The 13,469-nt window shown below is 47.7% G+C and overlaps 7 protein-coding genes across 8 annotated transcripts; 3 read left to right on the top strand and 4 right to left on the bottom strand.

Moving 5' to 3' along the window:
* Position 1: 1 nt before the first annotated feature.
* Positions 2-1,390, top strand: FVEG_11867 (hypothetical protein; the record flags this gene model as incomplete). The annotated part of the gene is made up of 4 exons (XM_018901188.1): positions 2-72; positions 124-409; positions 463-625; positions 696-1,390. 4 exons carry the CDS (start codon positions 2-4, stop codon positions 1,214-1,216), a joined length of 1,041 nt encoding a protein of 346 aa, XP_018759628.1. The 3' UTR covers positions 1,217-1,390.
* On the bottom strand, positions 553-2,588 carry FVEG_11868 (hypothetical protein). Of its 2 annotated transcripts, none has more exons than XM_018901189.1 (4): positions 1,720-2,588; positions 1,505-1,661; positions 1,175-1,456; positions 553-1,112 (listed from the first exon to the last, which is right to left on the bottom strand). In XM_018901189.1, exons 1-3 carry the CDS (start codon positions 2,534-2,536, stop codon positions 1,423-1,425), a joined length of 1,008 nt encoding a protein of 335 aa, XP_018759629.1. In that variant the 5' UTR covers positions 2,537-2,588; the 3' UTR covers positions 553-1,112; positions 1,175-1,422. The 2 variants fall into 2 exon arrangements, with proteins under 2 accessions (XP_018759629.1, XP_018759630.1); XM_018901190.1 differs by having other exon boundaries at positions 553-1,109.
* Positions 2,589-2,745: 157 nt separating this feature from the next.
* FVEG_11869 (hypothetical protein) lies at positions 2,746-3,575 on the bottom strand (the record flags this gene model as incomplete). Its single annotated transcript, XM_018901191.1, has 2 exons — positions 2,746-3,074; positions 3,122-3,575. 2 exons carry the CDS (start codon positions 3,573-3,575, stop codon positions 2,746-2,748), a joined length of 783 nt encoding a protein of 260 aa, XP_018759631.1.
* A 1,063-nt stretch (positions 3,576-4,638) lies between these two features.
* On the top strand, positions 4,639-5,997 carry FVEG_11870 (heme-binding peroxidase). The gene is made up of 2 exons (XM_018901192.1): positions 4,639-4,949; positions 5,004-5,997. The coding sequence occupies exons 1-2, from the start codon at positions 4,804-4,806 to the stop codon at positions 5,851-5,853; spliced, it is 996 nt and encodes a 331-aa protein (XP_018759632.1). The 5' UTR covers positions 4,639-4,803; the 3' UTR covers positions 5,854-5,997.
* Positions 5,998-6,084: 87 nt separating this feature from the next.
* On the bottom strand, positions 6,085-8,462 carry FVEG_11871 (hypothetical protein). The gene is made up of 4 exons (XM_018901193.1): positions 8,319-8,462; positions 8,089-8,270; positions 7,427-8,038; positions 6,085-7,372 (listed from the first exon to the last, which is right to left on the bottom strand). Exons 1-4 carry the CDS (start codon positions 8,408-8,410, stop codon positions 6,453-6,455), a joined length of 1,806 nt encoding a protein of 601 aa, XP_018759633.1. The 5' UTR covers positions 8,411-8,462; the 3' UTR covers positions 6,085-6,452.
* A 451-nt stretch (positions 8,463-8,913) lies between these two features.
* On the bottom strand, positions 8,914-11,261 carry FVEG_11872 (hypothetical protein). Its single transcript, XM_018901194.1, has 2 exons — positions 10,725-11,261; positions 8,914-10,676 (listed from the first exon to the last, which is right to left on the bottom strand). The coding sequence occupies exons 1-2, from the start codon at positions 11,230-11,232 to the stop codon at positions 9,100-9,102; spliced, it is 2,085 nt and encodes a 694-aa protein (XP_018759634.1). The 5' UTR covers positions 11,233-11,261; the 3' UTR covers positions 8,914-9,099.
* Positions 11,262-12,151: 890 nt separating this feature from the next.
* FVEG_11873 (hypothetical protein) lies at positions 12,152-13,461 on the top strand (the record flags this gene model as incomplete). Its single annotated transcript, XM_018901195.1, has 3 exons — positions 12,152-12,793; positions 12,893-13,277; positions 13,325-13,461. 3 exons carry the CDS (start codon positions 12,152-12,154, stop codon positions 13,459-13,461), a joined length of 1,164 nt encoding a protein of 387 aa, XP_018759635.1.
* Positions 13,462-13,469: the final 8 nt, after the last annotated feature.

Below are 13,469 nucleotides of genomic sequence, written 5' to 3'. Positions count from 1 at the left end.
CATGCAGTTCAAGACTTTGACATTCCTTTTCGCGGCTCAAACTGCTATTGCCAGCCAAGTAAAATGGGCAGGGTAGGCTGAACATAATCATCTATTTAACAGAAAGATGGCTAACATGAGTAGTGTTAACTTATTCGGTCTCGCCAACGATGTCAACATCCTCGGGTCAGCTTACAACACTTTCCTCGACATGTCCTGCAAACCAAGTTATCACAGCTATCCATACATCAACACCGTTGAAGACTACAAGTCATGGCACGATAAAGGCTTCAACCTTTTTCGAATTGCTATGGCTTGGCAGCATGTCCAGACCTCGCTCGGCGGCAGCCTGAATGAGACCAACATGGAAGCAGTCGACAAGTTGGTCAAGGCTATTACTGATGATGGTGGACAGGCCATCATGGATATTGTAAGTGGAAATCGTCCCTTGTCCTTTCGTTGCACGCGCACTGATTGATCCAGCACAACTATGCACGGTGGTACTGCGCCGTGATTGACCAACCTGAATTGTCATTCCTCAATCCCAATATAACCGTCACCAGTGATCACTTTTCCGATCTCTGGACAAGACTCGCCGAGAGATACAAATCAAACCCCAAAGTCATATTCCAACTCATGAACGAGCGTACGTTGAACTACGAGCACTTCTCAGCTCATACTTTATTACTCGCAGTCAAACTGACAGAGATGTCTAGCTCATGATCTTGACATCACCAAATGGGGCGCGACAAACCAGGCTGCAATTCTTGCTATCCGAAACGTCACCGACAAGCAGAAAATTCTTGTCTCAGGAACACAATTCGCTCGCCTTGTTGACTGGGAAGCTTTCTCTCAACCAGGTATCGGTCCTGGTCTCATTCAAGACCCTGCCAACAACACTCTATACGACTTCCACCAGTACTTTGACGATATCGCCGGCGCATATGGTCTCTGCGAGCCTTGGAGTGGCTTTGCCAAGAGATTTGAGGCAGTGACTCGCATCTTGCGCCGTAATGGCTTTCAGGGAATGGTTACAGAATTTGGAGGTGGACCTTTCCCTCAATGTGCTGACACGATTCAGTCTATGCTGGCGTTTCTCGATCGCAACAGTGATGTCTGGTATGGATGGACTGCTTGGGGTAGTTTCAATAAGGGCTCGGACTTGTACTTGAGTTTGGACAAGAACTCGACTTACAATCTTATCACGAGGACACTAGAGAAATTCGTTCCGAAGTAGCATTCTACATCTTATGGTATCCGAGGAGGTTGGACGGGTGTGACAAGAAGCTGAGAGCTCGAGGACACAAAATTGTATTTTAGGATGATCTACATGATGGAAGTCAAATTGCCTTTCAATCGGAAAGAGTTAAACAGTATCATCATTTATGCAACTTTGCCTGCTTAAGAGATAAACAAATCATGGATCTAGAAGAGGGCCTCACTTTATTTCTCCGGCTTCTGCCCATATACAACATATCTACACAAGGTCAGCTCAGCGCATTGCCGATATGATTACTTGACTTACATAGGCCAGTAGGAATGAATAGTTTTGTCTTTCAGTTCGCGGCGAACCTTGGCGAGTAACACATCCAGCCCCTCTTTGCTCCAGCCGAGCACACGGGTGTAGACAGCAGAGCTGAGACCTTCAAGGCCAGAGCTGATGTTTTCGAGATTCCAAGCACCTACATGTGGTGAGTAAATTCATAAAGCCAGTGAACTGGAGCAGGGACTGATGCTTACCAAGCTCCTTGTGTCTCTTGTCTCTCGGCCAAGTATTCTGAGGCCATTTGAACACGACCTGCTGGACGTTCTGAAAGCCCTGGGCTTCGAGCTGTTCCTTGTATTTATCTGCCCCGTCGAATGGTCTTCCAATCATCTTTGTACCGTCCAACAATTTGGTGACCCATTCATGAGTTGCCGAGTCTTTTGCGAGAGTTCCATCGTCGCTAGTAATAGGGTAAATATCTGCCAACTCGATCCAGCCGCCGGGATTGAGATTGTCATAGGCCTTGGCGAAGAAGCCGGGCCAGTCAGCGATAGATGCAGTCATCATGCGACTGTAGATGAAGTCGAACTTGACATGAAATGTCCACGGCTCTTCAATATCGTCGACCTGGAAGCTCAAGTTCGGAGGGACGAAAGGACTTTGGATGGGGCTGAGGTCAATTCCGATGACTGAAGCGCTAGGATGCTCATCGGCGAAGTCCATGGCCCAGAGTCCAGTGCCTGTCCCAACATCGAGAACATTGTGTAGTTGACGACCTTCGCGGCCGGCGGGCGATAGATAGAGCTTGCCATCAAAAGTGAGAAGAAAAAGATGATGCTGCAAATCGAGCCTATCCTGCTCCTGCTCGTCATTGGGGATCACATACTGGCCGTCCTTGTACGCGTGATAGGTGCGCCCGTTCTCTTGGCGATACTTTAGAATGCTTGAGGTAATTGACGAAGTGGAGCTCCCTTCAATTGAACCAAGAGAGTCAGTGTCGCTAGTAGTATCAATGTCGGCCTCGTCAACTTCTAGCGCCACGGGATCGGCAGTCGAGATAGGATCAGCCATTATGGATATGTCGACAGTAATAACGATATGTGAGGGATAAAATTGTATGTCGTGATTGGAACGTGAGGGGCACGCACTTCACATGCTGGCTCGGCTAAATAAATGTCCTGCAGAATCAACCAACAGACCAGGGTCTCTAACAAGGGTGCTGCAAGTTTAATTGATCGCTTCTACGGATACCAACACGACTCTTCTACAATGTTCAATGCTCAGAACGTAAAAGTTTTACTGATACTCTCTGCGAAATTCTTGGCAAGAGCTTTGTGAATAGCGACACCAGCATGGTAGGTATCGGTCCAGAGGCAGTCATTTCCACCATAGCATGCCGCGTCCTTGGCCCCATACTCTTTGAAGTTCTTGACTGCGGAGTCAAAAGTAGGTTTCGTGTCAAACACGGTCACCTCGATATCTGAGCTAGAGTTTGAAAAGGTAGCAGCCCGCTCGGTCAGAGCTTTGTTATAGGCAATGATGTCTGCACGAAGCGTCTTGAGGTCTGATTCAGACTGTCCAATCATGGCGGGGATTTGGTCTGCGAAAGCTGATACGACATTAGCTTGGATAATGGAATAGGGAGAAGCGGCGTACGAGGAACAGTGAGGAGGGCGAACTTCTTCAATCCAGCCTCAGGCAGCGTCTTCAATAGCTCGAAATACCGATCCATGGTCTTCTCAATTGGCGCTGCCGATTTCTTCCAGAAAGGTTCACCGAGATCATTGATACCGATCCATACGGCGACAAGAGTGTCTGCGGAACTGATTTTGTCTGCGACATATTCTTTGTACTGGGCCACCTGGTCATCAACGCAGTACTGTGCATATGTCGAGACGATTTCTTTGTCAACTGTAGCGCCAGTGACAGCAAAGTCGTAAGTCAGGATAGTAGAAGTGTTCAGCACGCTAGTTAATTGGCCAACCCAGTTCAATCCATTTGCCGTTGTTTGTCCTGGTAGAGCGGGATTTCCGAGAGGGCTGCCAGCACTGGGCAAGTCGCCTCCAGGCCAGAAGCCAACAGTCGAGTATGAGTCGCCACTAGGAATCATAAGAACGATAACTTTAACAGTTCGGCAAAGAGACAGCTTACAAGACAATTAGATTCTTAGAACTACCAGTAGCTCTGGAAATAACAGGGGTAGCTGTCGCCTGGGACAGTCCAGCTGCCAGACTCAAAAGCTGAAGAAACGACCTCATTTTATAAGTATAATACAACGAAAAGAACGAATGAAGAAGGGGAAACTAAACAGACAAGTTTCCAATACATGAGAATGGCGTTTTAACATTTAAAGTGATCATCATGACCCGCAGCATCCCTGCCAAGATGTTACATCCGGAAGATTGGTGACGTTTCATGATACAACGTCCGATTGGTGGAAAGGGGAGTACGTGGTTATGAAGTGCGTTCAAGGTCAGAGAAATATAAAATGTAATTATGAACCTATGTACGGAGTAGCAATATTCCTCGAGAGCAATTCTATACATAGTCGACCGAGAATATGGTGACGAGCGTGGAAAGCGCAGCAATACGAATTCATCTTACTGACCATCACAGCTTGCCAGCTGTACAGACCTCGCTAGTAATAGCTGATTACAAAACGTGTGATTTCCAATTGGGCTTTGTGACTGAGTACTCATATTCAGCACCCAAAGCTTAGCAGCCAGAATGATCTTGGTTTTGAGGGCAAAAATCCAGCATGTTCAGGTTGGCAATATGATGATGGTATGACTACCTATGACTCTTTGATAAGAGTTGGAGTCGAGAGAGCTAGCCGAATTGGAGACGGAGTTGACAAACCGGGCGAAGGGGTGTATTTTTGGGGTAGGTTGGAGATATTGGAGCAACGTTGAGATGCAAAATGTGGCGAACATGGAGGCAAGAGGCAAACAACAGATATAAAGAGAACTATTCAATTTTTTCTCTTATCTCTTCTCATCTTGATTGACTGACTTGATTGAAAATGTCCCTTCCTCGGCTTGATCCTTATCAATCTACCTCGGCAGTCTTTGCCGACCCACAATCACGACTTTTGCTTGTGGGCCTTGAACTAATTTACAATCACATGGCACCGAGAATGTCTCCTGATTTTCATGTTTAATATCCTTTGACATTTCTAATTCTAATTCTCTATTTGTAGACTCTCATTCCTCACTTCCTGTTATGATCCTGTATCTCTAACATAGGATCTCGATTTTGACCCAGTGTACACTTTCTTGATCTTATACCCCCATTGGCAAATTTCTTTTTTTATTGTATCCACCACGTATTTTTTCGACATGGCCAGTATCGATAAGCCACTACCTCAAACCCAGGCCTCAAAACCTGGGGACTTCGAAGCTGTCAGAAAGTCTATCATTGATCTCCTCCGCCAGCCTGACTATGACGATGGAAGTGCCGGCCCTGTTCTTGTGCGCCTAGCCTGGTAAGTCTACAACAAGCCTGACAAACATCAGTTCGTGATTAACGTAGCCTACAGGCACTCTTCTGGCACATATGACGTAGCAACAGATACTGGAGGCTCAAACGGCGCTGGCATGCGCTACGAGGCCGAGGGTGGTGATCCCGCCAACGCCGGCCTTCAGAATGCTCGCCTCTTCCTAGAGCCCCTCAAGCGTCTTCACCCATGGATCACATACTCAGACCTATGGACGCTTGCCGGAGTAACGGCCATCCGAGCCATGGGCGGTCCCGAAGTCGATTGGCTTCCAGGGCGAACCGATTTTACCGATGACAGCAAGATTCCACCTCGCGGCCGTCTTCCTGACGCGGCTCAAGGAGCAGACCATATCCGAGACATCTTCTACCGAATGGGATTTAACGACCGGGAGATTGTCGCCCTCAGTGGCGCGCACAGTCTTGGACGATGCCATACGGAAAACTCGGGATTCGAGGGGAAATGGGTCAACAATCCGACACGATTCTCAAATCAATATTTCCGCCTCCTGCTGTCTGAGAAGTGGACCGAGAAGACAGTCCCTGAATCTGGTGTTACTCAGTTCTCTTCTGTTGACCCTGACACAGAAGAGGAGTTGATGATGCTCCCAACCGATATGGCTCTCACGACAGACCCTGAGTTCTCCAAGTACGTGCGTCTATATGCTGAAGACAAGGAGATGTTCTTCAACGACTTCAAAGCAGCATTCGCCAAGCTGCTGGAGCTGGGAATAGCAAGAGATGCAGAAGGAAACATTACGAACAGCGATAACGAGAAGGGGGGATATAGAAGCGCGCCGAAGAAGAGCGATTCGGTCTCAACACATGCAGAGTTCGGACAAGGGGCCAAGACAAATGGTTGTCCTGTTATGCACGCCAGGGCAAAGCTCTGATGTGTTGTAGGTTAATTTATACCCGTATAGACTATAGATGGGGAACAAGATACACAAGTATAATTAGATGGCTATAGATCGGATTCTTTATTACTATCTCGACTCGGAATTTATTTTACTACTTAAAGTCTATCGGTTCTGAATACTCCACATGGGTATATCATATTACTTCTGATACATTCCACTTTCCCCACCATACATATCTTATAAACGGTACCTTCGTTTAGACATCTTTGTCACTGTGAGATAGATCTCTCAGAAAACGTTGGGGAAACAAAGAATGGGCAAAATGAAGTCAAGTATTTACCGCGAGGCACACATCAACGGGATCTATTGGCCTGCGCCAATCTGCAAACGTGACCGCTGGCGCTGCGCGTTACCTGCTGAGGGACATCTTGGCAGCCCTGGCGTGCATCATACGAGGTTCCTTGCATGGCAGGCCTCATTTCCTTTGGCGATTCCAAGTGGCTGGCTTCATGACAGGAAAGCTTCATTCGTTCCAACATGACCGACTAGACAGCCGTAGCACTCCATTTCCTTCCTTCGCTGTGACTCAACTAAAGATCGGGTTTCATAAACATCATGACATATCCTGCCTCTTAGCAAACGGCACCATTCGTAGTCGGACTTGGCTTTGCCTTGCTCCTCCATCGTCCTTCCAACTTCGGAACCATCTTCGTAATCGACAAGTTCTTTTTCAGACTTTCTGCCTTTCTTGTCTTCAAGAGATAACCTATGGTGAAAAGAATCGTCACAGCTACAACAGACGCCACCGCCCACCATTTGAGCGAGTCCCCAAGCCCAATCAGTGGATCCATGTTCATTGACAACAGTGCAGCCACTAAGCTCGGCGGGATGAAAAACGATGCCAGTATGGTGAGTTTGGACGTGTTGCTTGCATCAGTCAGGCTGATAGTCGAGTTGACGACCGTGCTGAGACGGTCAATCCGTGTTTCGTAGTCCTCCAGGCGTTTCTTGATGATTTCCAAATCATCTTTGTAGAGCTTGAAAGACTCGGCAAATCCCCGTTCTTCATCATCCATGACTTGGCTCATGGTTGCTTGAAGCATATCCCGTGCTTGGGGTACCCATCGTCGCCAGAAATGAAGCTTCCTAAGACTCTGCTTCTGATGATCTGTACCTCCAGACTCGGGGAAGAATGATGGGTTTACGATTCCCCAGTCAATTTGGTTGAGACGGGCGTTGAGATAGTCGGCGAACGTCAGCCACTCGCCACATACTAAATGCAACAAGCACTGGATCGGAATGGAAAGCTGTTGATTTGCACTGTCTGTGAGCTTCGCGAAGTTGGTGGTTCTCTGGGCCCAAAAAATGTAGTCTTCAAACCAGCTCATTGGGTTTCTAGCATCCTTGGATCGCAGAGATGGCGGTATCTGAAAGTCGGGCACTGCGTTTGTAGGGGCACCGTTGGTACCGAACGCCGGCACTTCGTCCCAGTTGGGATATCCCCGCCAAAGAGGATACCCAGCTTCGGGCGTTGGTTCAAGTAAAATAACACCTTATTTTTGAGAATAGTCAGCTTGGGGTCCCTGACCCGAATCAGCATGCTTACCGATAGTCGATTCCGGGTTTAACCAGAACGTAGCACGACTGCGCATATGTCCAACCTTTGCATCAACTCTTGCATCCACTCGGTCCTTGTCTTGAGAAGATTCACCTACAAGCCTTTCCCATATCGTGGGATCTGGATCCTTATCCCAGAAGATTTGGTTCTTATCCGCGTCAAGGCGTCGCATAACATTGAACTCGTTGACTTGGTTTTTTGCTTCCGTCAACTGTCTTTGATTCTCAAAGTATCGAGAACGGATCAGGCGAAGCTGGAACCACCTCTGTCTTTTTGCATCAACCTGGAGTATTGACGGCTCACGCCATCGATCGCGGATGTTGTTCCAGACATAGTCGGTAATATGAGCGCGAAAGAATCGTGGATCGATAGCTAGCTCAGATCCAAGGGTTTCGATCACGTCTCGTGAAAGATCCTCGACGACGAATAAGCTGAACTTGACTCCTACCTCGGGGGTTTCCGCCTTTTTAATGGCCCTTCGAAGATCTTGAGCCGTACGAAGGTGATTGGCTGGGTTCTGTTCTGCCTGTCCATTATCTTTGAATTTCAGTAATGCGACATTCATCTTCTGGGCTCTCCTTTTCTGTTGTTCTCTTCTCGCTTCGATATATATGTCAGTAGTGAGTGACCTGAAACGATTTGCTACTTACGGCCAATGGCAGTATGATATGTATAGCGTCGTTGCTCATTCTTCTCTTTTTCCTCTCCAGGGAAGATGCACCAGCGCGTAGGCACAGTGCCAATTTCCATGAAATCATGTAGTAGCTCGAGCTGAGGCCATCTCTTTGATAGATTCTCGACGTACTTCAAATAGGGCCCTCGCTCCTTAGGCCTATGAAGGTTCAATACTGTTTGGCCTCTAATATGAAGTGGTACTCACCCCTCCCAATTTTCACCTCCAAGGCGGGTTCTAACGTCGTGCTTCTTGTTATCCTGGTATGCGTCACCAAGCTGTGAGTCGTGTAACCTCATTTTGGGCAACGAGTTAGAGATGAAGTGCTCGAGTTTTGGAGTCTGAGTCAGTATCCTTTGGCCGAACTTGGCCCTTTTACATTTCGCATTATCCACGGGGTATTTGTAATTCACGCAACAAGGCTCTTGTCCCCGCGAAATGGCAAGGCGAAAACAAAGCTATAGGTACTGGCAGCTGGCTACTGTGATTGGCGTGATTAATGAGCAAGCGCTAGCTTAGCTGCGCACAAATACGACATGTCTCATTTCCTCCGAACTTCACATACGTTGTGTAACCAACCCGCCGAATGCAGGCTACTTGACTCATTGCGACCCGAGTCCCGTTTCTCTTCACATAGTAACCCAAGAAATGAATGTTCATGCCTATTGTTCTGAACTGTTATTTTCAGCGAGCTTCTCCTAGATGGAGAAATTTCAAGACTGTTAACAAGTCCGATCTCTCGGTACTCCTTGGGTCATGATATGACATCAAATTCTTCAGCTTATGCACGTTGGGCTCAGCCGTCCCGAAGTCTCAGCCCAGCAAGGTTACGAGTGGATTAACCCAGGACGAAAATGAATGATTACGGGGCATATGCACATTTCAGGCAGCGATTACAACAACGCATTGTTTCCCAAAATTCGGAGCCTGATTCGGTACGTACTCTCTATCCGGGAACAAAGCAATACCGCGCTGGAACTTCACCTTTCTATACCAGCACTACTGTAGCATCCGAAGCCTTGTCCAAAATCGCGTCTCCTTCACTCCTGTTGCTGTAAAATCGAGACCTAGTCCAGAAAACGCCAATACCGAGTCTCATCATACCCTTTTCCTGGTCGCCCTCTTCACCGTCGGATGCGGGTTTGAGAAGCAATGTGAAATATTCCTTCTGAGCCACTTCCATGACAAAAAGGCACGAGACAGTCGGTATTTTAGCCCCATCAGGAATTTTGCTATCCAAAAACGCCTCGCCAAAGATTTCGTCACTCCCCGAGGCTGCAAGAATGTGGTGCCGAGAGTCCTGTGTAACAGAGCGTGTCCCCAGTGTTGCCTGGAGAATCTTTCCTTTGATTGTCAAGCGGGCAACTTTCAGAGGTGATGCCAGCGGCGTTCCTTTCCACTGCAAATCACTCTGCAAAAGCTCGATCATAGAGACCGTTGGAGTCGTGTGTACATAGCCCTTGATCCCGCCTTTCACGGACATCCAGGACCATGATGGGATGCTTCCTGGCTCACGGGTCACCCCGCGCATTTTCGCTTCCCACACAAGTCCATTTGCGAGATCTTCTTTCCAAAGACCCGCCAGGTATGTATAACCAGTCAGCTTTATGAACATATCTGTCAGGCCCGCGATGGCATTCCATTTATCACTTTGGTAAGTCAGATCACGACTTGAGTAGTTCGTCACCATCCGATACCAATGTCGCAGATAATTCTCCCCATGCTCTCCAGGGCCTTGATGCACAATATCAGCCCACTGAATCAGGCCACCATCAAAATCTCGCGATCCATCAACCAGTCCATCCTCCGTGGCGTAGCGACTAGGACATTTCCAGAGCCACTGCTCTTTACCGAAGCAGACAATCCTCGATGCCAACACGCCCTCTTGAAGTGTCCAGCCTCTTGTGTTCAAAGGCTCAGACATCCTATCAAGCTCCCTATGCGTCTCCATTCGAACACTCACAGTCTCTCTGTGGATCTTGACGCATTCGGCGCCTTGAAAAGGAAGAAGAAGGCCCATCTCTGGGGTATCAGATGAAGTAGCTGCCAGCGTGAGATGTGCGTTTGTATAAACAGACCCCATCTTTACTGACTCGGCTTCCCAGTCTTCACGAGAGTCTTGAATAATGCATAAGCCGTCGATCCAAAGATATCGGATACCTAGGTAAAGCGTAGCAAGGATAGTCTCCCTCTGGGTCAGAGGTAAGTCGAAGAATTCGATTCCTTCTTTGTGCTTGTCGAGATTTTCACTTGTCGTTTTGAAATGGAGTTCTGGGTTGGCGCCCCAGCAGTAGCTCAGAGCCGTGTAAGTTCCAACTTCTCCCCCGTCTGTCTCTCGCAATTTGATCTTGATGTCTTTAGGATCCGACGGAATGTCCACGCTTCCAGTCAGGTCCAACACGCGCGTTGGAAGCTTTGCTGTCCTGGTATCAGGAAGAGATTTGATGCACTGTTCGTGAGATTCACATTCCTTCAGCCACGTTTTCAGTGTATCTTGCCGCTTGAAAGGTTCTGACGCGTCCAGTTCGTCGTGAGGGATCCAGAATCTCCGAGTAGCAAGACTTCCTATTGCACATGTTAGACCCACGTTCTAGACTAGTGCTGAAAGCATACCTAGACGGGATGGCGAAGATATCGTTAGAGGTATTCCACCATTTGTATAAAGTTGTCTGCTTCCCACCCAGCCAACTGCCATGATGTACTTCTCATACTTGGTCAACTCGACAGTGACAGGCCTCGAGAAGTTGTTCTCGTCGCACACCTCCGGGTTGCCTCGCTGAAATTCAGCTAGCACTGAGGTGGCACCGCGCTGTATGCTAACTTCCAGCCATTTGCAAGTTGAGCACGTTTCACCCGAATTGATCAAGTGCATGACATTGGGCTGATGCTGTATAAGTTGTGGTGGGTCTGGATGAAGCATAAGTTGACAGTATTTGCAAATTCCATCTGCCGTTGGGCTCGTAAACCCCCAATCATCGGGCATAGCGGGGGGGCCAGGGATCGGTTCAGCTCTGAGATTCTGGATGTCACTCCCTCGAAGACCGAAAATAGCGGCCTCCTCGGGTGACTTGTTGCTAAATACTAGCATCGTCTTTGGTGGCTCTGGTTCTTCTGGAGCCATGGTTGTAAGTTTGGCAGCGGAAGAGGAACTGACGATAGTTGCACGTCGTCAAACGCGAAGATATACAGTAGAGGATTGAGGCGGTGTAGTCACGTGAGATAAGCACAACCCCAGACAAGTCGTCCTCAATGTGGATTATAACCTGATGCTGCCTGGAATAGGCCGATTAAACGGGCTTGGCAATTACTTAGAAGAGGTACGACTTTACTCCGTAGTGAATTTCAATCAACAGGTATGGCAATGGGTGTGATTGAGAAATACAAATCGAGTCTAGTGCAGACGCTACCCTGTACCTTTCCATTCAATCCCAGACTGCTAACTCTTTAGAAAAAATCCGGTTTCTCTTTTTTAATATTTCAGTTTGAATGGTCGCGCATTTCCATCAGCAAACTGCATAATATGTTCCGGCTGCGATCGTCTATGTTGAAAAAAGGAATGTAACATTGTTCCACTTTGTTGTTATTAGGAACAAGTCGATTGTGGTTATGAAGCTAATCATATAATGAGTTTCAAGTAGGGTCGAGTCTTGATGTCAGACGATCCGTTTGTCACTCGATCGGCAAGTGCATAAGGTAAAAAGATTGAAGATCAATCTATAAGATCTCTAAAAGTGTAGGCATGGCGACGGGGCTATGAAAGGCTTGAGTTCCGTGGAATGCTGCTGACTGATTACCGCGCGGCACGATGATGCGATATCAGCCCCATCGCCAGTATTCTAGTAAGATCTGAGGTCATCAGGACTATCAACCGCGCGGGAATATATAAGCTATTGCTTCATTGTTGACATGTAATGGCTCATTCGTCTGACATGGTTGTAATTGTCAGCACATCATGGAGGAATGCGTACATTGATGAATATTAAATATGTGGCGAGGAGCCAGTTCCCATTCTTAGTATAGATCCGCGAATACTGGCTGCCATGTCTCTTAGTGCCCTTCTCAATTACTTGGCCAACGCCTTTCACTTTATCACCTGCGGCATCTTTCTTGAGCCGTCACCGAACCCAAAGACCATGTCTCAAAAACCAAAACACTTTGTCACAGTAGGCGGCTCTTTCGCTTCTGTCAGAACAGCTCACAAGTTCCTCCAAGGGGTGCATAACAAAAATGCAGGGCCTTATAAGGTGACAATGATCTCTCGCGATTCTCACTTCTTCTGGAATCTTGCTACGCCCCGCGCCATCATCCCTGGAACTATCCCCGATGACAGCCTCTTTCAAGCTATTGCACCTGGGTTTGCAAAATATGGCGACAAGTTTGAGTTGATTGTTGGTACGGCTATGGGTATTGATATTGGCAACAAACAGGTAAAGGTTTCTAAAGCAGGGCAGGAGACTTTTATTAGCTATGATCATCTCCTCATTGGTACTGGATCTTCGACCAAAGCTGAGTCCCCTTTCAAGTCCAGGGGATCAACTGATGCAACGAAGGACTATCTTCATACGTATCAGAAGCGTGTTGGAGAAGCCCATTCCATTATTGTTGCTGGTGCAGGGCCGACTGGTGTAGAGGTTGCAGGCGAGTTGGCGGACTACTATGGCAACAAGAAGGAAATTACCCTGGTAAGAAATCATCCACTTCAGGCCGAATCAAGCTGACGACGTGTATATATCAATGCTGGTCCAAGCATCCTCGATAATCGCCCTGATAGCGTGTCCAAGTCAGCACATAGTCAACTCGAGAAGCTTGGCGTCACGATCAGACTCAGCACCAAAGTCAATGAGTCCATTACTCTCCCCAATGGCAAGCAAAAAGTCACTTTCTCTAATGGAAAGACGGCTGTCACAGACCTCGTCATTCCAACATTCGGGGTAGTTCCCAACTCATCCTTCATCCCTCCTGATCTTCTTGACGCGCACGGCTATATCAAGGTCAATCAATATCTCGCCATCGAAGGCCGAGAGGATATTTTTGCAATTGGCGACGTGTCTAATCTCGAAGCACCGCAGTTCTGGTTCGTGAATACGCAGGCTGGTCATTTGGCCAAGAATTTGGTGCAGATAATGCTTGGAAAACCTATGATTCCATACAAGGCTTCGACAACTGGTATGCTATCCCTGACCTATCATGACAAACGATGCTAATTTTTAAAGCCATGGGAGGAATTCAGATCGGCAAGTCTGGCGTAGGCCATTATGGAAATTGGCGCATCCCAGGTTTTATGGTTCATGCGATTCGAAAGACGTTGTTTGTTGAGCAACTGCCCAAGATGATAGACAATGGCAATTGATAGCCGTT

Source organism: Fusarium verticillioides, chromosome 4 (genome assembly GCF_000149555.1).
Source record: "Fusarium verticillioides 7600 chromosome 4, whole genome shotgun sequence".
NCBI classification, from domain to species: Eukaryota; Fungi; Ascomycota; class Sordariomycetes; order Hypocreales; family Nectriaceae; genus Fusarium; species Fusarium verticillioides.
Note: the sequence above shows the minus strand (reverse complement) of the source record. Positions and strands in the feature narration are given on the sequence as shown.

Excerpts from the sequence above, each read along its gene's own strand:
- FVEG_11868 (XM_018901189.1), bottom strand. The coding sequence starts at position 2,536 with ATGGCTGATCCTATCTCGACTGCCGATCCCGTGGCGCTAGAAGTTGAC. Across the intron at positions 1,662-1,719 it reads CAAGAGACACAAGGAGCTTG|GTGCTTGGAATCTCGAAAAC; the intron begins GTAAGCATCAGT and ends CACCACATGTAG. Across the intron at positions 1,457-1,504 it reads ATTCATTCCTACTGGCCTAT|ATATGTTGTATATGGGCAGA; the intron begins GTAAGTCAAGTA and ends GACCTTGTGTAG.
- FVEG_11870 (XM_018901192.1), top strand. The coding sequence starts at position 4,804 with ATGGCCAGTATCGATAAGCCACTACCTCAAACCCAGGCCTCAAAACCT. Across the intron at positions 4,950-5,003 it reads GTTCTTGTGCGCCTAGCCTG|GCACTCTTCTGGCACATATG; the intron begins GTAAGTCTACAA and ends CGTAGCCTACAG.
- FVEG_11871 (XM_018901193.1), bottom strand. The coding sequence starts at position 8,410 with ATGAGGTTACACGACTCACAGCTTGGTGACGCATACCAGGATAACAAG. Across the intron at positions 8,271-8,318 it reads GGAGGTGAAAATTGGGAGGG|GCCTAAGGAGCGAGGGCCCT; the intron begins GTGAGTACCACT and ends GAACCTTCATAG. Across the intron at positions 8,039-8,088 it reads ATATCATACTGCCATTGGCC|CGAGAAGAGAACAACAGAAA; the intron begins GTAAGTAGCAAA and ends TATATATCGAAG.
- FVEG_11872 (XM_018901194.1), bottom strand. The coding sequence starts at position 11,232 with ATGGCTCCAGAAGAACCAGAGCCACCAAAGACGATGCTAGTATTTAGC. Across the intron at positions 10,677-10,724 it reads ATCTTCGCCATCCCGTCTAG|GAAGTCTTGCTACTCGGAGA; the intron begins GTATGCTTTCAG and ends CATGTGCAATAG.